Source organism: Solenopsis invicta, chromosome 3 (assembly GCF_016802725.1).
Source record: "Solenopsis invicta isolate M01_SB chromosome 3, UNIL_Sinv_3.0, whole genome shotgun sequence".
Lineage (NCBI taxonomy): Eukaryota > Metazoa > Arthropoda > Insecta > Hymenoptera > Formicidae > Solenopsis > Solenopsis invicta.
This window is the reverse complement of record NC_052666.1, coordinates 6165196-6191862: the sequence shown is the minus strand read 5'-3', so window position 1 is coordinate 6191862 and position 26667 is coordinate 6165196. Positions and strand designations below refer to the sequence as shown.

The following is a 26667-nucleotide window of genomic DNA, read 5'->3' as shown; positions in this document are numbered from 1 at the left end:
CGACTTGGTAAAAGTATAGATTTATTATCCCAATATATAATATATATGTGACTTCTCGGTTATAATTTAATTATTCAATGAAGAGTGTAAAAAATAAATAATTACGAAACATATTTTTCAAATATATATTTTTTAATATATTAATATATTTATCACGAGTTCAATAAACTGACCGATCTGATCATTTAGTGGCACTAGTCGATTTTAACACATAAATTGCGTGTAAATCGAGCAATGACTGTATCACGAATCTTATTTGGAGGTTTTCTTGCTATGAATGATTTTTATATTCCGAAAGGCGGAAAGCGCCCGGCAATGGCCAAAATTACGATGATGCGAACACTTACTGCAGCATATTTACGATAAGGAAACAAAATTAGCTGCGAGTAAATAAATGGCGATTAATATGCGCTAATTAGACAAAACGCCCTTTGCAGCTAGGCCCCAGAGTGATACGTGCATGTGCGCGCTAGGCCGCGGCGACAACGCGCTTATTGGTTATTGGTCAGCGCATCGCGCTTCATTGTCGCATATTTCGCGGGGTGGCACTCCTATCGATTCTTTATCGAGCAGGATCTAACCTCGTTCTCTTCTTGTCCGGGTCGTCTACAACGGTCGCGGGTCGACTCGCCGTTCTTTCAATCCTTTTCGTGGCCGCGTGGCCTGAGGCGATTGCCTCAGGCCACGCGGAGGATCGTATCTTTCGTGTGTGATTTAAAAGAAAGAAGAAATATCGCAAGCTGGTGAGTAGTTTTTCTATAAAGCCACAATTCTCTTGTCGCATCTCTGCTCGCTCTGTCGCCTACCATATTTTCGAGTCGTACTGGCAACGCTGCCGCCATTTAGTGAATTTCATCATTTTCGGTGAAATTATTTCAAGTGAGCGAAGCGACCGGTTAGCGAAATGAGCAACCGAGCGAGACAGAGTTGAACAGAGTCGGCTAGCATAGAATAATACACGTATAGAATCCTTTTTTAAAAAAAAAGTTCTTTTCTCAATAACATTTGTGAATATTAGTATGTGATAATGTGAATGGAACGCGTGCAAATAAAAAAACTCTGTAATAATCTATTTATACGCAGATGGCATTGGCTTTCGCATTCAGAAGGTGGACTGAGACCGCGCGCAGCTCATACAGCGATCTATGTTCAGGAAACAGACTCTCTTTATGTTTTCGGCGGCTATGATCTCAATTACATACTCAGTAACTTAGAAATATACAGGTTTAGCACAAGTCAATGGGAAGACGAATATGGAAATGTATTAGGTAAGTACACAAATTAATGCACAAACAAAGTTTCACTCAAGAAACTTAAAACAATATTATATATTTCTTAATAATTTCTTTATAACTTTTGTAATTGTATTTTGATTACGTTTTTGTCTTCTTTTCTAATGTATAATGAATCATGTATTATAATGTGGAATGACAACAGTTTTTTTTATATTTTGCGACATCTAAAAATAAAAAATAACTTTAAAACATTCGTAGAAGGCGCAACATCTGCCGAGTATCTGGATCCAACATTGATCGCTATGGAATTACAATGCAATCCTGGTACCAAAGAGATATACGGCCTACCGACATCAACTTTAATTTGGAAGCTACTTTATAGCATCAAAGATAATAATACATTAGGTCAACACGGTTCGCGAGAATTCAAGAATATGCATAAGGACAAGGAGAACGAGAAGAGCAAAAGTACCATTAGGATCGGTAGGAACGATGATCCCAGATGAAAGCATGTCCACGACATGTAAGACCAAGATATTCGCAAATATCAACAAGGTAATAAGTGACTCGTTCATTAATTTAATATCTCGAAACAATCTTGAAAATCTCCGAAACAATACACTGTTAACTTCGTATTTAGTTTGTGTAAAGATATAAAATAAAGATATAAGCACTATATGTATATACATATATATAAAAAAAACATATTTTTTTTATGAAAAATTTCATAAATAAAAATTCATCAAATCTAGTTAAAGTGATCTTTAGAACAACTTTGTATAGAATTTTATATATTCAAGATTCTTCACGAAATATTTAATGCTACCTATTTGTACAATTAGACTTAAATTAATATTTTATTACATATTTGTTTATTAAAGATATCGCAGAAACTTGGAAAACTTGTACAAAAAACACGCGGCGATGCAACGGATATACAGAATGACGACGTGAAATGGGAAGAGCGAATCGTGGAGGGATTCGCAGAAGAAAATTGTTTTTGATCCAGAGTATCCGAAAGTAACTACTGATTCACTAAAAGTTGAACAGAGCTAACTATTGATAAATTACTCAAACCGAGTCCTCGATATGGTCACGCCGCATGTAAATATTAAGGTCCGTACGACATATAGCATTTATATTATATTAATGCATTTTTTCTTGCGTTTATTCAATGCATTCTTTATAAGTACAGAAAGATGTTATAATATATCGAAAGATATTAGTTTCTTTTCTCCATGTATATTCGCTTGGCACATCTTGGCATTATTACGTGCATGTAAACATTAGATTAATCTATTTTAAATAAAAAATAAAATGCCAAGCATTAGCGCACTACTTTCAATGTTTCGGTTTTTATATGACTAAAGTACTATGTGATAGAATAAAAAATAAATAAACTCTCAAGTGATAGGTCTATAATATTTGATGAAACAAATAATCGCGTTTGTATCATAGTTAACCAAATTGTTGAAATTGCGAAAGAGTACTTATAAAGAATGCGATTTCTTTCAATGATATTTCGCGATTAAACTTCCTTCCACAGTAGTTGTATTTAAGGTAACAATGTTACAAATAATGGGATCACATCCGAATCATAACAATTTTTTGTATACGGAGAAATATGAAAAAATCTTTTTTATTTTTTAAATAATCAGAGGAAAGTTACGATCGCGTTACGTTTAATATTTAGAAATGATATTCCTGAATAATAGCGTTATATGAATATTACAAATACTTACAATATATTGTACTATTTTACTTCTATAACAATTAAATATACATACAGGGTGTTTCAGACCACCCGTACACCCCTTTTCTCTTCGCAGGATTAGGACCAATCAAAAATATGTTCAGACGAAAGTTGTAGGGTTTCAAAAGATCTATTCAATGATCTTATCAGTTTGACCTTGGATGGCGTCGCCAAGGTCAGATCAAAATCACATTAAGTTTTTTAAATGGAATACCCTATTTTTGATTCCAGAATCTAATAGCTGGTGTCAAGACCTTTCCAAAACACTACAAGAATGTTTATTTTCGTTGACTACTTTCCGAGTTGTGCGGCTTGAAAGTTACACTACCGCCAGCATCAGCATTACTCTAGATGTACCATGTGGTGGTTACTTAGTCGGATTTAATCTTGTGTGTGGGTGTGTGCATACGTGCATGCGTATGTGTATGGGAGAGGAAAAGGAGAGTCAAAGTTTTATGTACTCTGCTTTTGTTTATTAACTGGATTGATTATGTTTGATGATCAATCATGTCCAGATTGACTGTATGCATTTTCCCGTGCTTAGCATTATCCAGAATGAACGACGTGAACGTGACGAGAATTTCATCCCATTGGGGTGCTTGATTCACGTGAGTCCCCTTGCCTCTCACGTTTGGGGTGCTTGATTCACGTGAGTCCCCTTGCCTCTCACGTTTGGGGTGCTTGATTCACGTGAGTCTCCTTGCCTCTCACGTTTGGGGTGCTTGATTCACGTGAGTCCCCTTGCCTCTCACGTTCGGGAATGAATGAGTGTATGTTTTGTTAAGCGACTAAATGTTCAAAGTGAGCACCATTCTCTGCGATGCAAGCATCAACTCTATTTTGAAAATCATTGGTTGCTCGAAGAATTTCCTCGGCACGTAAGGATCGAATTGCTTCACTTATTCTACGAATCATATTATCCCTCGTGGTCGGACGTTCATGATAGACCAAGTTTTTTATCCTTCCCCAGAAATAATAATCAAGGACGGTGAGATCTGGTGATCGGGGTGGATAATTGATTGGACCGTATTTGCCTATCCACTTGTCGGGGAACATAGTATTTAATGCCGCACGAACAACTCTCGATGTATGAGACGGACATGCATCTTGTTGGAACCACATGTTCAGGCGCAATTGCAGAGGAATATTTTCTAGTAAGACAGGAAGATCTGTCATTATCAAAGCGGAATATCTATCACCGTTTAGATTTTCGTCAAAGAAAACAGGACCTATGATTTGACTTCCAATAATTCCACACCAAACATTGACTTTCCAAATGGTTTGATGATCTACTTCTCTCAACCAGTGAGGATTATTTTGTGCCCAATAACGAGAGTTCCAAGTATTAACAGATCCATCACTTTTAAGTGTACATTCGTCAGAAAATAAAATTTTCAAGTGGAAATCAAGTGGTTGCTGTCTTATAAAGTTGCAAAATACAAGTCTCTGTCTAATATCGTTATAATTCAACGCTTGATGAACAGACATTCTGTAAGGGTGAAATTTGTTATTTTTTAGAATGCGCCAAACACTGATTTTACTAACACCAGAATCTTGTTCTCGTCGTCTTAAAGAATCATAAGGGTTCAATTCTGTCGATGCAAGAATTTCCACTGTTCTTTCATCCATAATCGGACGACGAATTTGTGTACCTTTGTTATGTTGAGGCTGAACGACACCTTTAATTTTGATTCGTTTAGCCAATCGTGAAAAAACATTTCGCGAGTGAGGAGTCCGATCAGGATAACGTTCCCGCCACAATCTTTCCGCTGCAATGAATGTACCTCGACACTCACCTAAAATTAGCAGCATATCATATGCTTCTTCATTGGAATAGGACATGGCTAAATAAACCTAGACTAATAAAGAGGGTCGGATTTTTGTTGCGCGATTGATACTGATATGACGGTTATTGAAGACGTAGGTGACAAGTTTGAGAGAGTTATTGTCACTCGTGTTGAGTTGAGTCACAATAGCGTTGTGGTGAATACATCTCTACTACATCCTCTGCAAATAACAATATGTATAAAATCACGAGTTAGACATCGTTACGCAGAAAGCCGCGCTCGTTATTGCTCGTGTGCTACCGTTAAAGTAATAATGTAATTACATAATATTATGACATACATATGTATGTGACTATCTACGGTCGCGACAGCTAACTTTCACGATTTTTCATGATCTGTTTTTGTTGGCCCGGCTCGCGTGTTTACTTTCTTTGTGTCGGCTGCACGGCTTTCTGCGTAACGCGTGATTTTATATTGTTATTTACATGGTGTTGGCGGTAGTGTAACTTTCAAGCCGCACAACTCGGAAAGTAGTCAACGAAAATAAACTTTCTTGTAGTGTTTTGGAAAGGTCTTGACACCAGCTATTAGATTCTGGAATCAAAAATAGGGTGTTTCATTTAAAAAACTTAATGTGATTTCGATCTGATCTTGGCGACGCCATCCAAGGTCAAACTGATAAGATCATTGAATAGATCTTTTGAAACCCTACAACTTTCTTCTGAACATATTTTTGATTGGTCCTAATCCTGCGAAGAGAAAAGGGGTGTACGGGTGGTCTGAAACACCCTGTATATATATATATATATAACCCAATTAAAAATATAAAATATATATTAAGAATATAAATTATTGTGAAAGCAACAAATTTAGCTACAAAATAGAGTAATAGCAGAGTAACAAAATGGATGATATGGATTAGCTAATATTATTGTGTAATGAAGAAAACATACAATTGAATATTTATATACTACTGTCCCCGTTATTGGTTTCATGAATTATCTCGCGCATTTTAGAGCATTTTGATGACATGCTATCGGTATACGCTCGATCATTATTTGTCGTGTCTAAAAATCAAATGTTTTCGTTGAATCGATTTAAAAATTAGTTGTTTTTTTTATTATATATAGAAATGAAAAAGTGTCGATTTTAAAGGTGTATATCGAATAGCAAAATTCCAAGTCTTGTACTAAGTATCGCCAATATTTCGGGTAATGCCAACGACAAATCGTTTTTATGAAAACGATTTTTAAATCTCAAAATTCTGCTGAAATATGATTTCTGAATTTATAGCGTATTTAACGTCTTCTCTTCGATTGCACAAAGAATTGCGGGCCCCAACGTGATACGTGCATGTGCGCGCTAGGCCGCGACACGGCAACGCGCTTATTGGTTATTGACCAGCATCGCGCTTCATTGTCGCGCATTTCGCGGAGTGGCACTCCTATCGATCCTTTGTCGAGCAGGATCTATCCTTTTTCTCGATCTTTTCCTGTGCTGTGCAACCACTGCAGTAAACGGTCGCGTCATAGTAATTTTGGCTGTTGCCGGGCACTTTCCTCCTTTCAGCAGTCAACGATCGTTCGTAATTCAGATTGAAGTTAAAAGATCTTTTATCCTTGGAGATATCTCCAAAGATTCGTGATACGCTCAATCTACACGCATCAAGGATCGGGTTCGTAATTTCAACACCAACAACGGTCGACCCGCCATTCGTTTAATCCTCTTCGTGGCCTGAGGCCTGAGGCGAATCTTTCGTGTGTGAAAGAAGAGATATCGCGTACCGGTGAGTAGCTTTTCTATAAAACCGTACTTCTCTTGTCTCATCTCTGCTCGCTCTGGAACCGTCGCGTGGGCTACCATATTTTCGAGTAATGCTCACGCGACATTCCGATCGTTATCTCGATCGTCCGTATTCCTACCTCGAAAAACGAGGATTCTTCCTTGTTTCTGTTTGCTTTGTCTCGCGTGCTCCGTTTTACCATACGCAAAACAGAGACAGATAGGAACAAGAACTCCTCTTTTTTTATAGAAGGACTCTAAATACGGGTATTAATCTATGCTAGCCGACTTTGTAGTCTCGCTCGGTCGCTCATTTCGCTGACCGATCGCTTTGCTCACTTCAAATAATTTTGCCTAGAATGATCATTTTGCATAGAATGATGAAATTCACTAATGGCGGCAGCGTTGCCAGGAGTTCTTGTTCCTATCTGTCTCTGTTTTGCGTATGATAAAATGGAGTACGCGAGACAAAGCAAACAGAAACAAGAAAGAATCCTCGTTTTTCAAGGAAGGATACGGGCGATCGAGATGACGATCGGAATGTCGCGTGAGCATTACGTCATATTGCGTGCGTGTGTATGTGTGTCGCGTCTGCATTTCATAATTCACTGCCAATACTGAAAATCTGTAATACGTAATTAATGGAAAAAATATTACAGAATAATTAAAAATGCCTTGGCTTGTGATAAAATTCAATTTGGAAAACACTGTAGAAGCGGTGCCAAAAAATTGGTATTGTAAAGAAACATTTTCTTGTTACTGGCCGCCAGATACTTGCAATCATTCAATTAGCGAAAAGATAAAAAATCAATATAGTCCAGATCCTTTATTGTGGGAAACACATCCCGCTGAAATATTGGGACAATATGGTAAGCCTTCTCTTCATATTTTATAACTCTTTCAATGTATTCTCATTTTTTCTCTTCTTATTCTCTCATGTATATTCTCTGATGTGTAGACTGCGAGTAATAATATTATCCTATTGTCCATTTAATATATACCTTTATGACTTTTACAAAATATTTTTTGCTTAGATGATTTTAAAATTGCTAAGAAAAAGGCCAATAAAGCCAAAAGTACCAATGAGCTTTCCTCGAATAATGAAGATTTTAAAAAGAAAAAGATACTAAAAAAACACAAAGATAATAAAACGCGACATAATACAGATACCGATAATACATCATTAGATGAATATTCAAATAATGGAAATAGTTACCCCGTCACATCTTTTCTGAATTTGGAAAAATCAGTGAATGGTAAATACCATCGATGAATAAAACCCACAATTAAACTGTTTATGTATTTAATAATATATATAATTTTTTTAATTTGACAGACACTCATCAAATTACTGTTCAGCATAAACGTACAGAAAAAAATATAAATAGTGAGTATATTAATTGTAAGAAATAGTAGAGTTCTAAATGTCATCTAATATATGGTGGCAACAAATTATAAAAGAAAGTTTCATATATAAAAAGTAATATATTAATATATTAATTTATTTTTTAATAGATGCTTCAAATTCAATTGTTATAAGTAAGGATGCTTTTTCAAAATATCAGTTATTAAATTCAAGTGAGTAAATTATGTTTGTAATAATGTTATTCCTTTACATTTCTATTTACATGAATATTTCTATTTACATATATGTTTGTGTGAAATGTTAGCAAATTATTATTGATTCTTAAATTTCAGAATATCAAGAGGAGGTACTGAAGGAAATAAACTTACTACATCTAAAAATTAATGATATATCGGATAGCATAAAAGTTATCATTAATAGTGCGAAAGTAAACACCGAAACTGTTGTCCAAAATGATAGATCGGAAGTTTTAAAAATCATACATTTATTTCCGATGACCGAAGAATCATTAATTGAGGTGGAAGATTGGATTAACTCATCAATAGATAATAAAGAAGCACTGGTATGAATAAACTTTCTATCTCAATTTATATGAATTTTGTCCCTCTGTAATAAATAAATTTGCATTAAAATTAAAAATATGTATTTAAAATATGTATTAAAATTTATTGTTGATTTCTCTATTAGCTTTCATTTAAAAAAAAAACTTTATATTTCAGACTAAAGAGTTAAGTCATATAGGAGGCACCACCTTAAAGGAATTGATTAAAAAATTAATGTACAGATTATTCTTTAATGAAGTTGGAATGTTATACTCATGGGAAGGGGCCAAAAAAAAGAAGGTTTTCAAAAACTTAAATATTGCAGCTGTTATTTTAGGTAAATACCATAAGCTTTAATAGATTTGTGATCTCATAAGTCAAATATTTTTATTTTATGCACATTATTTATTTTCTTATTTATGATTTTCAGATGTAGTTCGTGTAAATCCGAAATTTCAAAACGCCACTGAAATTGAAGCAATTAATTATATAAAATCTTGGCTCGTTAGAAGTAAGGATCGATATAACAACGGAGAAAGACTAACCAAATTGTAAAGAACACTCAGGAAGAAACCAATCAAGTTGACTCTCCGTAGACTCAACACTAACGACAAAGATACGTATTTATAATTTTTAATATCCATGCGAAATGTAACATTTCATCGAGGCCGCTTCGATAATTGAAAAACTATTATATTCATGTGATAATTATTTTCATGCGATAATTATTTTCATTGATTGCACAAGTCATGTCTATATAATTGATAGGATTATATGTTTGACACTTTACGTAGACAATTGTTTACTGCAATGTGTCAATGATTTAACTTTAAAGCGGTCCTCCTAGACACTCGATATTACTGATCGTTTAAACTGGTTTTTAACATTGATGGATACAGATACATTATCAGAAATGATAGTGTGTAGATTTTAAATAACTTTTGATCCCGTACACTGCATTCAATGGGTGTGTAGGGAATCCGGTAATTTTTTTAAGTATTTTTTAAATATATACTGTATTTCGAATAAAAATGAATCAAAAAAAGAGTTTTCGAGAAAAACGTTCTCGACATATTAAAAAGAAGGTAAATCAATCTCTAGCAATTATTAACAGTACTTATCAATTTCGTGTTCAAAATTCAATGAATGAGACAACAAACGTTGAAACCGATCACTCGCTTGATGAAACCGATTACAGCTACTCAAATAATAAAATTGATTATTATTCTGATAGCGAGGACACTGGTTTGCGTTATATAGACATTGACAATTTAACATTCAACGAACAACCCACCCATAGTTGTGCTAACGTAATTAAAAATACAAATTTGCGTTTGAATCATATCAAAAATAGTGATCAGCTATCTACAAAAATTGCTACTTGGGCTGTCAAAAACAACATTCGTTTTTCTTCACTAAGACAACTGCTTAGTATTCTACGCAAAGATCCTTTTTGTTGCAAAGATTTACCAACAGATCCTCGCACTCTTTTAAAAACGCCTAATAAATCATATGGTAAAAAATTAGGATCCGGTTTATATCACTATTTCGGGGTAGCTGAAACATTAAATTCTTTATGTATTTCTCTAAATATAAATGTAACATCCAGCACAGAGTTTTTTCTTGCAGTTAATATTGATGGGCTACCTTTGAGTAAAAGTTCTGCAAGTTCGTTTTGGCCTATTTTGTGTTCCGTTAAATCAATCGAAGCTCTTAAAAATAAAGTTTTCTTAGTAGCTCTCTATCATGGAAATGAAAAACCGAATTCTAATGATTTTTTACTTGATTTTGTTAATGAATGTGCAAAGTTAACAACAGATGGCATATTAATCAAGACTGTAAAATGTAATTTTAAAATTCAAATGTTAATCTGCGATACACCTGCTAAATCATTTGTTCTATCAGTCAAAAGTCATTCAGGCTACTTTTCTTGCACAAAGTGCAATCAAGAAGGGGAAATGATTAATAATGTTATTTGTTTTATTGAAACGGAAAATCTTGTAAAATGAACAAATGAGTTTTTAGAAATAAAGTTCATCCAAAACATCACATTGGTGAAACTCTTTTAATTAATATTCCAAGCTTTGATATTATTGATAATGTGCCTCTGGATTACATGCACAATCTTTTGTTAGGCGGAACTAAGAGATTGCTGTGCAATAAACACTATGGGTGGATATTTGGTAAACCTCCTCACAAATTACGTGCCAAACATGTTAATGATATTACTAATTTACTTTTTAAATTACAAAAATATATTCCTTGTGAATTTTCAAGAAAGACTCGATCTATAGTAGAATGCAAGCGATATAAGGCAACTGAATTTAGACTTTTTTTACTATATACAGGCCCAATAGTCTTAAAGCAAGTATTGTCTCCTAAAGTTTACAATAATTTTATTACACTCAGCTTGGCGAGCACTATCTTAATTAGTAATTATTATTCAAAGCATGAACGTTATATTTCTTACGCTCACGAGCTCATAAAGCATTTTATTACTAATTCTATTCAAATCTATGGTCCAGATTTCATTTCACATAACATACACAGTTTATTGCACTTGAGCGATTGTGTAAGATTATTCGGTTCGCTAGACAACTTTAGTGCTTTTCCATTTGAAAATTTTCTGCAAAAGTTAAAAAAAATGGTTCGTAAAAGTTCCCAACCCCTGCAACAAGTTGTTCGTCGAATCGTTGAAGAGAATGTTTTAATGTCTACTAAGAATACTGATAATAATTTGTCTACAGAATTGTTAATGGAACATTCTGATGGACCCTTAATAAATACTTGTAATCCTCCTCAGTACAAAAAACTTAAAACTATCGAATATTGTTTAAATATTAATAAAATTGCTGACCGATTTGTACAGTTGAAAAATAAAACAATAGTTGAAATAAAAAATTTTGTTACCCATAAAGATTCAGCAGCTTTTTTAGGTTATAGCTACAGTTTACAAAATGATTTTTACTCCAAGCCATGTAATTCATCTTTGTTCGACATACAGTATTGAAAAAAATTAATAATTTACTTGAAATGTGGTCTGTTGATAACATAAGTAGGAAGTTAATAGTTCTACCATATAGAGGTCAATACGTTACTTTTCCACTATTACACATAAGTGTAATAGTACATAATACATAATACAAGTACATAATACTTATGTAAGTGTAAAACTTTAACTCTGATTATAAAATCAGAGTTAAAGTTTTTATTTAAACAAATGTTTTAATATAATTGTTAAACAGAACATACATTTTTCAATTCAACTTTATTGCGTTTTTATATAGTGTGAGTTATTATAAAAATATTAAATCTAAATATGTGTAAAATTTTTGTAACCATTTGGTTTATGTACAAAAAGTTAAGGTTACTGATGCCTTACTGCAGCCATATTCATATTACATATACTAACAAAACTCTAATAAATATTCATGAACAAATTGTTATAGATCTACTTGCTCGTTTAAAAGCCTTTTATCAGTAATAAACAAAAAATTAAATAACCTTTAAACTAACAAGAGCATTGTGTTCAAATTTTACACAAATACACGAACGTAATAATAGAACAATCTGTAAACTTTTTATATTCTTAGTAATGCTTTTGAGGTACCACTATCATTAAATTCATCTGGTGAAATATAAACCATCTAAATTTTGTATACTGATACCAAAAACTTAGTTACCGAACCATTTTGTTATAAGGCTACCAGATTGTTTAGTCAAAACAATTATATATTTAGTAATTATAAGGATAAAATTTCGATGGTTTATATTTTACCATACGTCTGGTCAATTTAAAATATTATTCTTAGTGTATAATCAAATACGCATTCAAATAAATGATTTATTTTGACATATTATTCAAGAAAAAAATCATAGCATTTCTTGTTTCCACATCATAATTCAATATGGGTGTAGTAAGGGATCAGGAGCCTTAAACACAACGTTAATTGTTTTATTAATTCCTTTACATCAACAAATCGTCTCAGCTGCTATAAGTATTTAATTCTTAAGAAGTTGATTATTTTTTTTTACACAAAAATATATATTTTCCGGTATTATATGAAATGCTCGATGTATCTCAGTGATTCGATCTGATCGACAAAGGGAGTAGTCTGATATGCACATGAACATACGCCATATTATACGTGATAGCGTTTAATTGATTTTTATAGATTATAAGATCGATGTCAGACGAGACACTGAGATAGTCATTAGCACATAGAGACTGATGCTTTTCATATAGATAAAATATATATTTATATATATACATATATTATTTAGATTAGAGTTCTCATGCAGTATATTATACGTAAGTTGTGCCTGTGTAAAGCGTGTGAATGTATTGTACCTGAGAATATGAGTACATGAGGGAAATTGTGAATATTAGAGTATGTGTAATTACAAGAATGAGAGAGAGAGAGAGAGAGAAAGTAAGCAAAGAGAAGGAAAAGGAAAGAAAGAGAGAAATGAACAGAGGGAGAGTGCAAAAGAAAAAGAATGAGAGAGAAAAAGAGCTAGAAAGCCACGATAATGATATACATAAACGTGGCATATACGTCGTTGTAGACACATATAGGAGGTATATAAGATTGTATGTATTAATTATTAATAGTATTAATATGGAACAAACATTTTGATTTGTTTAATAACTTTTCAAATAAATAATGTATTTATTTAGAATAAGTTTATTTTGTAACTTAAGTTAGCATACCTTCATTTTTTAAGTTTCTTATTTATAGAATGCTTTAATCAAAGAAATAATGTCTAATATTTTGTTCAAAATACTTCAAAGTTTAATTTTAATGTAATATTTATGAATATAGTACATTAAAAAATAAATTTATATATATACATATATACATGTATTAGTAAATTTATATTTCTTTCCATAAACATATAATCCTTTACCTATTTCAATATAGGTATAGAGTATGCATATGGAAAAGTACCTATATATACATGTAAATACCTTAGAACATTTATACTGGAAGAGGCATAGTCTATCTGGCGTACGTAGTAAAAGTATTGCCAACATCTATCTATCCTTATCAGTACGAAATCTGTCAATGCACTTATGCGATTGGATAATATATATACACATATACATATGTTTTAGTTTGTCACACATACACACATGCAACATGATTGACGCATGCGTATCGAGTAAAATGTATCAATAAGGTATAATAGATGTTGACGGCACACGCCGCTTCCAATATGTATATGTTCTAAGGTAAATACATGTGCATAGAAATATATATACATGCAAGGAAGTACATAAAAGATATTTTCGTAATTAAATTTATGTATATATCATGTATATTGTGTCACTGACATATTCTATGTGTGTACACGCAGAAAATTTTTCTCGAAAATACAAGCATACACGAAGAAAGTAAATACCATACTAATCTTGCACGGCTAGGATATAGTCATAATATGCAAAAGATTTCAAGAAAGTATAGGAAATTTAGAGAGCAAAGAATAAAACTATACGCAGAAATATATATTTCTATCAAGTATGGGACTTTTTCGAGAGCGCGTTTTATCATACGTAGAATGCACGTAAAAGAAAAATTACCATACTAAATATGTCTTCTCTCCATACTATGTTGCAATATGTATAATTGCCTTAATGGCAATAAAAATACTGAGGATAATTAAATTATATATATATAAATACTTATATATATATAAAAATATAAATACACACTTTTCAATGATAATTTCATTTATTTGGTATTTCTTTAAAACCATTTTTTAACAATATAAATTTCGCTTTCACTAAGCCTAACGCAATGTGTTACAACAGAATTAAATAAATTCTTCTTAGTTAAATAAACCCACTCAAAACAAGTATTATCATAAATTTTGTAGGATTGTACATGTTCATCTAGATAGCACTGTAACATTCTTTTAGTTAAAATAACAAAGTCATTTTGTTCTTTATTAATAATAATAGTGTGCACAAAATAAAAATCTACTCCTTCTTCGTTGAATGTAACGATAATGGCTCTTTTGTTAATAATATTATTGTTGTAACATATCCACTTAGCAATTAATATGTTAAATTCTACTTGAAAAGGTGTAATACAATTATTAACAAAAGGTATTTCGCGTACATTCTTTTGGGCAACTGGTCCAAGAGTTAACAAATGGCAGGATGAAATATTATATTGCAACCTGTAGTTTAAAAGCAGTTGGTGTTTTATAGCTATTGTTCTTGAAATATTTGCTCGACTATTTGTAGCTTGGGATGTTTTTTTTCCTTCTTTATGTTTACCTTCGTATCGCATACAATTAGTTTTCCATAATACACCGACAAGCTTCATTATTCGAGCATAATGAATTAAAAAGTGATGTTTCGGTTTTATCTTGCCTGGGAATTGGTTATTTAATAAAGTTAAATATTCATTAATAATAGTGTCTAATAAATGATACGTTTCACAATGAACTCTTGAACTAGTTGTAATGTCGATTATTTGCTTTAAAAGAATAACAAGCTGCCAACATTCGTCTTCCTGTGGAATAAAAGAGCCGATAATTAAACAAAAATGCCTTACTAATAACAACATTTCGGCAGAACTCATTATGATTGCTTTATTTTTTAAGTTTTGTTCTGTGATTTCCACAGGTTTATTAATATTATGTTTGTGACTGTATCGAAATGATCTTATTCTAGTATTAACATCTATTAAAGTTAAGTATTTCTTAGCAATAAAATAATTTAGAAATAACGCCAAATCGTATCTGCATACACCTTCTAAAATGTCATGCATAACATCTACACCTAAATTTTTTGTAACGTGAAAATAATCTAAATCATTGAACACACACTGACTAACTATACCAGATTTACTCACATCCTTTAATGCCAAAAGTGAAGTATAATTATCTACATTACGGAGAATGCACATACGTTCATCTAAGAAATCACAAATACATTTTCTATTAATTAGACAGAATCGACAAAAAAATGTAGCATTGAAACTTTCCACGAAACCAAAAATAGAATGAACACCCAAATTGTCTCCCACGACTAAAGACAAAACAAAATATACTTGCTTGTTTCCATCTTTATGTTTAATTGTTATACCTTCTGTTTGTAGGTAATGCAACTCGTCAATTGCTTTTTGAAAAACACTTCTATTGCCAAACATTTGTCGATCAAGTGAGTTAAATAAAAGGAACAGAAAGATATTCTCTAACTTTGATTGCATGTAAGGAGGTAAACATGGTATAGTTACATAAACTGCGCCACACTTAGATAAGCCTTTATGAGAGCCTAACACATTATTATTCTCATAATCATCAAAAAATAAAAAAATAGGATAAACAATCTTTCCTATGAAATGCGAACTTATCTCTTCCCAAAGAGATCCCTGAACAAAATTTTCTATAATATTGTTATTTGATCTCAGCGATTGGTAATATCTTAATGTTTCGTCAAAAAGATTTGGGATTTCAAATATTTTTTGAAAAACTTTGCGAAGAGGAATAAACTGTGCATACACTGAAATACTTTGAATAATATTTACGCCATTCTTTTCTCGGAATTCTTCTCTTTCTCCGATTAAATATTGTTCAGGAAGTATAAATGTATCATAGCATTTTAACAATTTAAAAAAACGCCATTCGCTTTTACAATCCGTGAAAGGATCACTAAAATCTGCGAATACTTCTTTAATAGCAGATATTGAATCTAAACTTAAATTAAAAGTTTCAAGTCGATTTAATAAATGTTTTTCTAGTAAAAGTAAATAATTGTCGATGAGATTTCCTGTACTTCTCACAATATCATTTACCCTAACACGAGGTACGTCTAAATAAGTGTATAATTTACTTGTGAAATTAATAATTTCTTTATGTTCCTCAAATTTTACGTTTGTCGCTTCACTAGTGTGGCCATCGTTTTGTGGAATGTCGAAAAATAAATCGTCTTCTAAATCAGTTTCAATATCAGAATCAGACTTAATTTGTATGGGATCTATTATATACTCCACATTTTCACATTTTTTATCTTCATAATGTTGTATACGTTGATTTGTTCCCACTGTTAAGACTTTATCTATTGCATCTATAAAATCCGCGTTTTGATCATATTGTTTTATAGTTTGGTTATTATATGTAATATTAGTCTCTGATAAATGTTTGTTATATCTATGTTTCTTAAAAGAATCAAATATAGCAAAAGATCTGCTGCAATTATTATCGTTACATCTATATATTTTTAATAAAGGATGGAATTCTTTGTAATGATTTAGAAGCGACTTATTATCGAAACATAAAAATGTACTACAAATATAGCACCGAAACATCTTATTAACGATTGCACATGAAATGATATTTATGTTCGGAAAAATTATGTCGCAACTAAACGCTCCATTTCTGCGTTAACGCGACCTAACAAAACGTTTAATGAGTTGTTACATTTCTCTTGTAAGTGAATATCGAAACCAGATTTTTGTAAAAATATCCAAAACGTTTCTGCATATGTTGGATACTTGCAATCAACAGCAAAGAATATCTTGAAAGTTAATTCAATAGCTTGCAAACATGAATCCACCTTAAACTTTTGGTCGTTTACAATCACGTATGATGATTCGATGTTTACTAAAGGTCCAACTATAAGAGGTGTCGGTTGAAAAGTATCTTTGTTTCTTTGCAGTCTTCTCTTGAAATCATATAAAGCACGATCCAAATCAGCAACAGTCTATATAAAGTAGTAATTCGAACTAAAATACTATTCATACTCATAAAAGATTTAATATTTATATATATTTTATTTTTTTATTTAAATACCTGCACATGTAACATAAACGCATCTCTACATTCTTGTAACGTTAACTTTCTGATGCTGTTTTCACTATCCTGCTCACAGTTCGTATTTCTTTTCCTTTTATAACCTCCTGCTCTACGAGATTCGATAAGAATCGGAAGTAAATAAAAAATTACCGCATCTTGTTTATCTATTAAAAAAAGAAAAATTTATAACTAATCCACTAATTAAACACGAACATTTTAATAATACAATTTTAATGCAATGGTAAAATGTCTATACCAGAAGATATTGCTGGTAAAATAGATATAAGAGCTGTATCTGAAACACTGAGGCGTTTATTCAATTGCTGTAGTTGGTCAATAATAACTTTTTTAATAATATTCCACCTTTTAGGAAATATCGATTCTTTTTCGGGATACTGTCTGTTAAAGTCTTCTACGAGCTAGAAATTTTGTAATAAGGTTATTAGCGCGTATGTATGTGCGTGCGTGCGTGCGTGTGCGTGCGTGCGTGCGTGCAAATGTAACAGATAGAAAGAAAGAGAGTCAAGTAACAAATATACGTGTCTCAAAATGAAGTTAATTATAATAATATAATCGCAAAAAAATAATTTTACAGAATTATATAACAAAAATAGTTTTATAGATAACGTTTTGCTCTATATCGATACTTTAACGTAGGCCTATGGCCGAGTTGCTCATTTTTGTCCATTTCAGCGACGACCATCCCCATTCCTTTCATTTCTCCTCATTTTGTAGCATCTAGACTCCTCTCGGAGACATACGCGTGATATGAGGGATGTTAAAGTCACAAATTGCATGTCAATTTGGCGCATGTCGCCACGTGTGCTGCTCAGGGCCGGATTTTGGCATAAGCAATATAAGCAGTTGCTTAGGGCCCCGCGCCAGCAAGGGCCCCAAAGTTCCATACAACTAATTTCATACGAGTATTAAATTAACGGAAAAAATGAAAAAAAAATACGTTTTCAGTATTACATAAAAGAAATATTTTCTGAATTTTGTGTTGCTAGAGATGAATTTGCAGGGGCCTCTATAAAGTCTTAATAAAATCAATGTAGAAAATATTTTACATACAAAACAATAATAAATCTCTGTTATACTTTTCTCCGTTAATTTTTATTTCGTGAAAAATATTTTTAGAGCACTATCAAGAAGCATTTGTGAATACTCTCTCTTCGATTTTTTAAATGGTCTATTGCGATGTTGATAGTCTGAAGGTCCCTTCTTAATCCAGTAATCAACTATAAAAAATATGTTTTAGACAAATGTGTGATTCTAAATAAGACCAACATCAAATCACTGAATATTTTGCAGCGATTGCGAAAGGATATGCATTATTAGTATTGGTCAATGGTCATATCATTATTCATTTGATTTTTCTCAACTGCATTTGTAGATATTTCAGCTTTCTCTGAATTTAAATCAGTGCCTTCATGCGTAAGTAGGATCCTGCATGTATATTCAAAATATAAATGCTACGTTATTTTTTATTCCATTAAGTTAAATCACTCCAAATCTAAAGTGTAATGCTTTGTCACGTGTGTAAAATATGAATATATAAAAGGCATAAAATCTTTCTAAAATGCGCCGACCATTTTTTTCACGATTATTAACTTATTGTTAGTTAAATATTAAAACACAACACCTTTGCATTTAAGTTTTCAATTTTCTGCAATTTTTCCTTCGCACGTATAAAATTTGTAATTTTTGTTAATTTTTTTAGAGCTTCTTCCAATCCTTGTGCTTTTTTTTCTTTTTTGGGACTCATTTTCGTATATTCTTTTCATTGTTAGTAAATGATTTTAGAATAATAAAGAAGTATCCGCGATTTCAAGTTAAAACACTTGACCGTCTATTCGTAGACTGTCTTCTTTTTTTTTCCTACCAAGTCACTGTTTTGTCTTTGTCTTTTTCGAGATCTTTTGCTTTAACGCATGCTGCAGACGGTCGATGTGCGAGTAAACGATCAGTGCTCTAACTTGAAATCGCATAATCGCAGATACTTCTTTATTATTCTAAAATCGTTTATTAACAATGAAAAGAGTGTACGAAAGTGGCTCCCAAAAAAGAAAAAGAAAGCAAGAATTGGAAGAAGCTCAAAAGAAATTAACAAAAATTACAAATTTTATAAGTGCGAAGGAAAAATCACAGGAAATTGAAAACTCAAATTCACAGGTATTGTGTTTTACTATTTAACTAACAATAAGTTAATAATCTAGAAAGAAATTGTAGGCACAGCGTTTGAAAAAGAATGTATTTCTTTCATATTCATATTTTACACATTTGATAAAGCATTTACACTTTAGATTTGGAGTGATTTAATTTAATGGAATAAAAAATAACGTAGCATTTATATTTTGAATATACAGGATCCTACATTTGAAGACGCTGATTCAAATTCAGAGAAAACTGTATCTACAAATGAGAAAAATCAAATAAATAATGACATGCCCAATACCAATATTTCTTCAAAATCGCTGCAAAATATTCAGTGTTCTGATGTTGGTCTTTGGAGTCATTTATCTAAAACGGATGTTGATTACTGGATTAAGAAGGGACCTTTAGACTGTCAACATCGCAATGGACCATTTGATAAATCAAAGAGAGAATTCACAAATGCTTCTCGATATTGCTCTAAAAATATTTTTCATGGAACAAAAATTAACGGAGAAAAGTATGATAGAGATTGGTTAGTTTACTCTCCTGCAACGGGATGTGTTTATTGTTTCGTATGTAAAATATTTTCTGCATCGTCAACATCTCTTGCAAACGAAGGATTTAGTGACTGGCGTAATCTAATTTCTATTCAACAACACGAAAATTCTGAAGACCACAGAAATGCTTTATTTTCATTTTTAACGAGGAGACGTGAATCGAATTTGGATTTGCAACTTGACATGCAAGTTACTCAAGAAAAAGAATATTGGAAACAAGTTTTACGCCGAGTAATAGACGTCATTAGTACTCTAGCAGAACGCGGCTTAGCTTTCCGAGGAAGTGAAGAAAAATTCGGCTCATCAAATAATGGCAATTATTTAGGAATCCTGGAACTGATATCAAGATATGATCCATTTCTTGCGACTCATATTGGACAATACGGTAATAGCGGTTCTGGAAAATCATCCTATTTATCAAAAACAATATGTGATGAACTCATCCATTTGATGGCCTTAAAAATCAGAGAATCAATTTTACAAGATATAAAAACTGCAGGATATTTTAGTATATCTGTTGATTCGACGCCAGATTTATCACATATTGATCAATTGGCTGTAATTATTCGATATGTCTCACCGGATAATGGATTACCTATTGAAAGATTTCTAACATATCTTGACATAAAAAGTCATACTGGCGAAAATTTAGCAAAGGTTGTCTTAACATATTTAAAAGATGAATGCCAAATTAATTTTAGTAATTGTAGAGGTCAATCTTATGACAACGCTGCTAACATGTCCGGAGTATATAAGGGAATGCAAGCTAAAATTCGAGAGGAAAATGAATACGCTATATACATTCCATGTGCTGGCCACTCATTAAATCTCGTTGGACGCTCTGCAGTTGATTCGTGTCTTGAAGCTGTTCGATTTTTTTCTACCATTCAAGGGTTGTACGTATTTTTCTCAGCATCGCCGAAGCGTTGGTCCATCTTGAATGAATATTCGCAGCAAAATAAATCCTTTTTACAACTTAAACGACTTTCTGATACAAGGTGGAATGCTCATGCACAAGCTACTTCAGCTGTAGCTAGAGGTTACAATGAAATAATTGCTGCTCTTTACCACATTGCTGAAGATGGAAATGAAAGCGGGGAATATCGAAATGAGGCTTCTGCTCTGATTAACATAATGGAGGAGCTCGAATTCGTCTTTATGTTAGAATTTTGGGAAAAAATATTAAATGAGTTCGACAAAACATCTAAAGCTCTCCAAAATGCAGAAATAACAATAAGCACAACTGCAAAACTTTACTTTGCACTGTCTCAGTATGTGCAAAACGTTCAGCAAGATTTTGATGACATCGAGTCTCAGGCAAAAGGAAAACTTCCTGATATTGATTATAAATCTGCGAGAAAACGAAAGATAAAAAGAAGGAAGCAAGTTAATGATGGTAATGCCCCTGATGCTGCGGAAAATTTATCTCCTAGGGATAAATTTAAAATGCAATCTTTTATTCCAATGATTGATGCACTGAAAAGAAATTTGGAAGAGAGAGCGTTAATTTATAAAAATGTATCTAACATGTTTTCTTTTTTGACAAATTTGGATGCATCGGAAAAAGAAATCCAAAAAGACTTACTCTTTCTAAAACAGGAATTTCCAAAAGATGTCCAACATGACTTTTCCAGCGAAATAAAACATTTTCATATGTACGCAAAACAAGTTTATCAAGAAAAAAAATATTTAAGTCATGAACAGTTATATCAATTAATTTTTCAAGATAAAATTCAAACCGCGTATCCTAATGTAGAAGCAATTTTACGTTTATTTTTATCTTTAATGGCGACTAATTGTTCTGGAGAAAGATCGTTCTCAAAATTAAAACGAATAAAAAGTTATTTGCGTACAACAATGACTCAAGAAAGGTTAGTAGATTTAACATTAATGTCCATAGAGAACGACAAATTACGAGCTATATCTTTTAATGAAATTATTGAGCAATTTGCAGCAATTAAAAGGAGAAAACAAAATTTTAAATAGGCTTTATATACAGAAAAATATGTTAAAATAAATTTTAATATATATGATTTATTTATTGTGTTTTCTATATTTGCCTTTACCATAAGTCAGTTTGTTAGGTTTGGTTAAGTTAAAAGGGCCCCCTTCAAAGCCAGTGCTTAGGGGCCCCCTACGACCTAAATCCGGCCCTGGTGCTGCTCACTGTTAGAAATGTTTTATTATTAATAATATTGATAATAATGATGACAATAATACATTTCTAACACTGAACAGTATGCGTAGCGACATTGGCATGCAATTTGTAACTTTAACATCCCTCATATCACGCGTATGTCTCCGAGAGAAGTCTAGATGCTACAAAATGAGGAAAAATTAAAGAAGTGATTATAACCGTCGCAAAACTGGACGAAAATGGGCAACTCGGCCATAACCCTGTTTTAACTCTTACCAGATGTTGTCCTTTGCTTAATTGAAGACAAGGAAACTTATTAAAATATTCAAGTACATTTAGTTTGTCTTGCATTAATAACTTGTTCCTAGCCCTATATGTATTATTCCAATATTCACACACTTGCTCCCACGGTTCTGTGTGGTGGAATAACCATTGCAGTTTGTCTTCTGTAGTATAAAAATTATATACAGTCACGTGTAAAATGGTCAATGTCATATTAATATTAGGATAGTACCATCTATTTCAGTCTGTGCATATGTCTCTTGTATGGATTTGGAAATTGATCGCTGAAGGAGTATTCCTTGTTTTCTTAAATCTCCTTTTATATAATTATAATGTTCCCAGAGTTTACCACTTGCCTGTATACGAACACCATTCTTACATGTAAACGGCGTATAATATGTGTAACAAGACTCTCCTTTAAATATTTTAACAATGTCTCCTGCTAATTTTTGAAACCGAGAAGTTGTTATACTGCAAGTAAAAAAATAATTGTGAAATAGCTCAGGGAAACTTTGTTTTGAAGAAACAAAATATATTTAACACATATATACATACATACATATATATATATATATATATATATATATATATATATATATATATATATATATATATATATATATATATATATATATATCATATAATATTATTGTATAAGATACTAACACAAAATTAGTTAATTTGTCTGCTACTGATAGATTTTTGATAATATTCTGTCTTTCTCTCCTTTGATAATGAGTCGTACTAATCGAGAACGCAGTACAGAATTAAGGGTTTTATTGTTATTATAGTATGCAGATAATATAATTTTACCTTCGCTGGTTTCTTGCAAGTACCTTTTCAAATTCTGTAATTAATATAAATTAATATTATTACAATATAACATTATATAGTAATTGTGCATATATACAGAAAAATATCCATTGTATAGCCAAGAAAAACAAATTACTTGGTTTGTTTATTTGTTTTAAGCAATAGTTTTAGAATTGTTTATTAATTTGAATATAACAACAGCTTTTGTGATATACGAAAAAATTCGCAAATATATAATATGGTCATCGTAAGTATCACATTTATTTAAAATAAAGTCTACTACGTATATCAAGGTATTGTTCTAAACATGTATAGCTAATGTTATATATATTTGAATGTATGTTGAAATTAAGAAAATATTCTTCGTTGAAAAAGACTATTACTTAAAACAAATATATGAATCATGTTCTTTGTTTTTCTTTGCTGCACGATGGATATTTTTCTGTGTGTACATATATATTAATGTGTGTGTGTGTGTGTGTCCGTGCGTGCGTGCGTGCGTGCGTGCGTGTGTGTGTGTGTGTGTGTGTGTGTGTGTGTGTGTGTAAATATACATACCGATTCACTGTTCTCATTACTAACTTGTACATTTTTTTCGGTCAACTCACTACTATCACTACTTGAGATACTTGCATCCTCTAATAGTATGCATGTTGTGGGTTGGGGTCGTTGGAGTTGACTATCATTGTAAAGGTATGAAGATGAAAGCTTCGATGGAAAAATAAAGCCTTGTGCATTACTACAAGATGCAGTATCTAAATTGACTACTTCTGGTAGCTATAAATAAAAATTATATGTATTTTACTTATTTTAAAATAACAAAAAACTATACATAAATAGTAGAAAAAATATATATTAAGATACACGGTAGTCGCTCGCGCCAAGTGTAAGTGCAACGCGATATTCTTACACAGCACTAACCTCCAAAGAACGTTTACGTCATAAGGACATTCCAAGAGCGTTTGGAAGTTAGTGCTATGTGAATTCTTGTAACATATAATCTTCTTAAAAATAATTTTAATTATACAGCGTTCAGCAATGCAAATCCGAGGCGTCGAAAGTGCTTTTAACCTCGAAAATCGTTCGGCAATTCACATCTCGGTTCTTTGATTGGTTGAGGATTACGTGATTCAAGCTCTCTCTGCTAGCTCGCATCTAAGATTTGCAATGCCGAACGCAACAAATATTGGATGAGACTTTTCTTACCCCGTACTTATCGCTGGTATCGTTATACATTGCGCTCCTCACTTCACACTTCACATACACGAAATTAACGATCGTGCGCAGTCCGCGTGTCCGCGGTTACTATCGCATTTCTATGAAGAACATAGATTATTGCCAGATACACAACGAATATTTCTATACAGCTCACAGTAGGTACCACTCTAGATTATTTTTTTTTTTATACTGTCTTAAGAAACAACGCGCAATTCAAGCTACAACGTCGAATATACACATATTAGTATGGGACTTTTTTACTTTCTTCATATTTCCTTGTTAGTATGGCAAATTTATTTACCTTTAGGTTACAAGATGTATCTAACCAAACTATTACTTTTCTATTGTCATATATTAATTTCCGGTTGAATACGCGTATATCCTACCGGTGCGATGCAAATCTAGTAAATTTTATTATGAGCATTGTACATTATTCGAGAAAAATTTTCTGCGTGTATAATAGTGATTTACAAACGATGTATATTGGATATCTTCAAAATGTACAAATATAACACGTACAGTATAGCGCGTAGCATTCGCACATGTCTATATAATATCCAATGTACGTCGTTTATGTATCAATGTATGTGTATAAAATATATCCTAGAAAATTTTGACATTCAGTATAATACATTGCATATACATCTGTGAGTATCTCATATATATATATACGAGGTGTGTTCAAAAAGTATCGCGAATTTTGTGTTTTTTCAAAAATTATTTATTTATTCATGAATATCTATTTTGTCCCCTTCAAAGTAATCCCCATGAGATATTATACACTTGTGCCAACGGTTTTTCCAATCTTGGAAGCACTTCAAAAAATCATTTTTTTTTTATCTTGTTCAGCTCCTCCTTCGATGCCGTCTTTATCTCGTCAAGCGTAGCGTAACGTCGTCCTTTCATGGGCCTCTTCAGTTTAGGGAACAAGAAAAAGTCACAGGGGGCCAGATCTGGGGAATACGGTGGCTGCGGCATCATTAGTGTGTTGTTTTTGGCCAAAAAGTCGCGCACAAGCAACGATGTGTGAGCAGGGGCGTTATCGTGGTGCAAAAGCCAATTTTTGTTCTTCCACAAATCCGGGCGTTTCTGGCGGATTGCTTCGCGCAAATTGCGCATAACTTGCAGGTAATATTCCTTATTGACCGTTCTACCCTGTGGCAAGAACTCATGATGCACCACGCCCCTGCAATCGAAGAAAACTGTCAGCAAAACTTTCACATTCGACCGAACTTGGCGCGCTTTTTTCGGTCTTGGTTCGTGCGGCAGCTTCCATTGAGATGATTGAGCTTTGGTTTCCACGTCATAACCATAAACCCACGATTCGTCATCAGTTATGACCCTCTGGAGCAAATTTGGGTCGTCGCGGACAACATCTCATTAGCAATGTTCATGCGATGCTGTTTTTGGTCGCAATTGAGCAATTTTGGTACGAATTTCGCGGCGACCCGTCTCATGCCCAAATCATTGATAAAAATCGAATGGCACGAGCCAATCGATATGTTTAGGTCCTCAGCAACTTCTCTAACGGTGATTCGACGATTGGCCAATACCATTTTCTCCACTTCATTAATTTTTTCGTCTGTGTTGAAGTGCTCGGGCGTCCGGCACGCTCTTCGTCGTTCACATCTTCTCGGCCTTCTGAGAACATTTTGTACCACCGATAAACGTTGCTTCGGTCCAAGGTAACTTCTCCGTATGCCACAGTCAACATTCGGAATGCATCCGCGCACTTAATTTCGTTTTTCACACAAAATTTGATACAGGTTCTTTGATCCATTTTTTTGAATAGGTAAAAATCGAAGACGATCCAAAACACGTGCAAGCAAAGCAGCTGTCAACAATTAAGTGAACATTCAAAATGGCCGAGCTTGTCGGCATAAGTGAGAGACATGAGTACCAACATAACGCCACAAAAAGATCGAAATTCGAATATACGTAACCCGCGAAAATTCAAAATTCGCGATACTTTTTGAACACACCTCGTATTTACATACTGATGTATATCAATGTATATACACTGAATGTCAAATTGTTATCTGAGGACATATTCTATGCACATACAATGATACATAAACGACGTACATTGAATATACACAGAATGCACAATGAATATACATTGAATGTACATTAAATGTGCACTGAATGTACATTGAATGCATATGCATGAAATATTCGACAAATATACACATGTATATTGCATAGATATACAGTGTACATCCAGCGCGTTGCA

At 32.7% G+C, this 26667-nt stretch overlaps 2 protein-coding genes across 3 annotated transcripts; one reads left to right on the top strand and one right to left on the bottom strand.

Moving 5' to 3' along the window:
- The first annotated feature begins 540 nt into the window (after nucleotides 1–540).
- LOC113003541 lies at nucleotides 541–13145 on the top strand. 2 transcript variants are annotated; one of them, XM_039446798.1, is made up of 12 exons: nucleotides 541–743; nucleotides 1084–1268; nucleotides 1494–1790; nucleotides 2117–2351; nucleotides 6348–6561; nucleotides 7217–7426; nucleotides 7592–7813; nucleotides 7894–7944; nucleotides 8073–8135; nucleotides 8256–8485; nucleotides 8643–8802; nucleotides 8896–9070. In XM_039446798.1, exons 6-12 carry the CDS (start codon nucleotides 7228–7230, stop codon nucleotides 9018–9020), a joined length of 1050 nt encoding a protein of 349 aa, XP_039302732.1. In that variant the 5' UTR covers nucleotides 541–743; nucleotides 1084–1268; nucleotides 1494–1790; nucleotides 2117–2351; nucleotides 6348–6561; nucleotides 7217–7227; the 3' UTR covers nucleotides 9021–9070. The 2 variants fall into 2 exon arrangements, with proteins under 2 accessions (XP_039302732.1, XP_039302731.1); XM_039446797.1 differs by having other exon boundaries at nucleotides 543–743; nucleotides 6345–6561; nucleotides 8896–13145.
- A 1716-nt stretch (nucleotides 13146–14861) lies between these two features.
- Nucleotides 14862–24452, bottom strand: LOC105206671. Its single transcript, XM_039447475.1, has 7 exons — nucleotides 24423–24452; nucleotides 23775–23993; nucleotides 22636–22759; nucleotides 22398–22567; nucleotides 17530–17692; nucleotides 17271–17437; nucleotides 14862–17181 (listed from the first exon to the last, which is right to left on the bottom strand). Exons 1-7 carry the CDS (start codon nucleotides 24450–24452, stop codon nucleotides 16831–16833), a joined length of 1224 nt encoding a protein of 407 aa, XP_039303409.1. The 3' UTR covers nucleotides 14862–16830.
- Between the last annotated feature and the right edge of the window lie 2215 nt (nucleotides 24453–26667).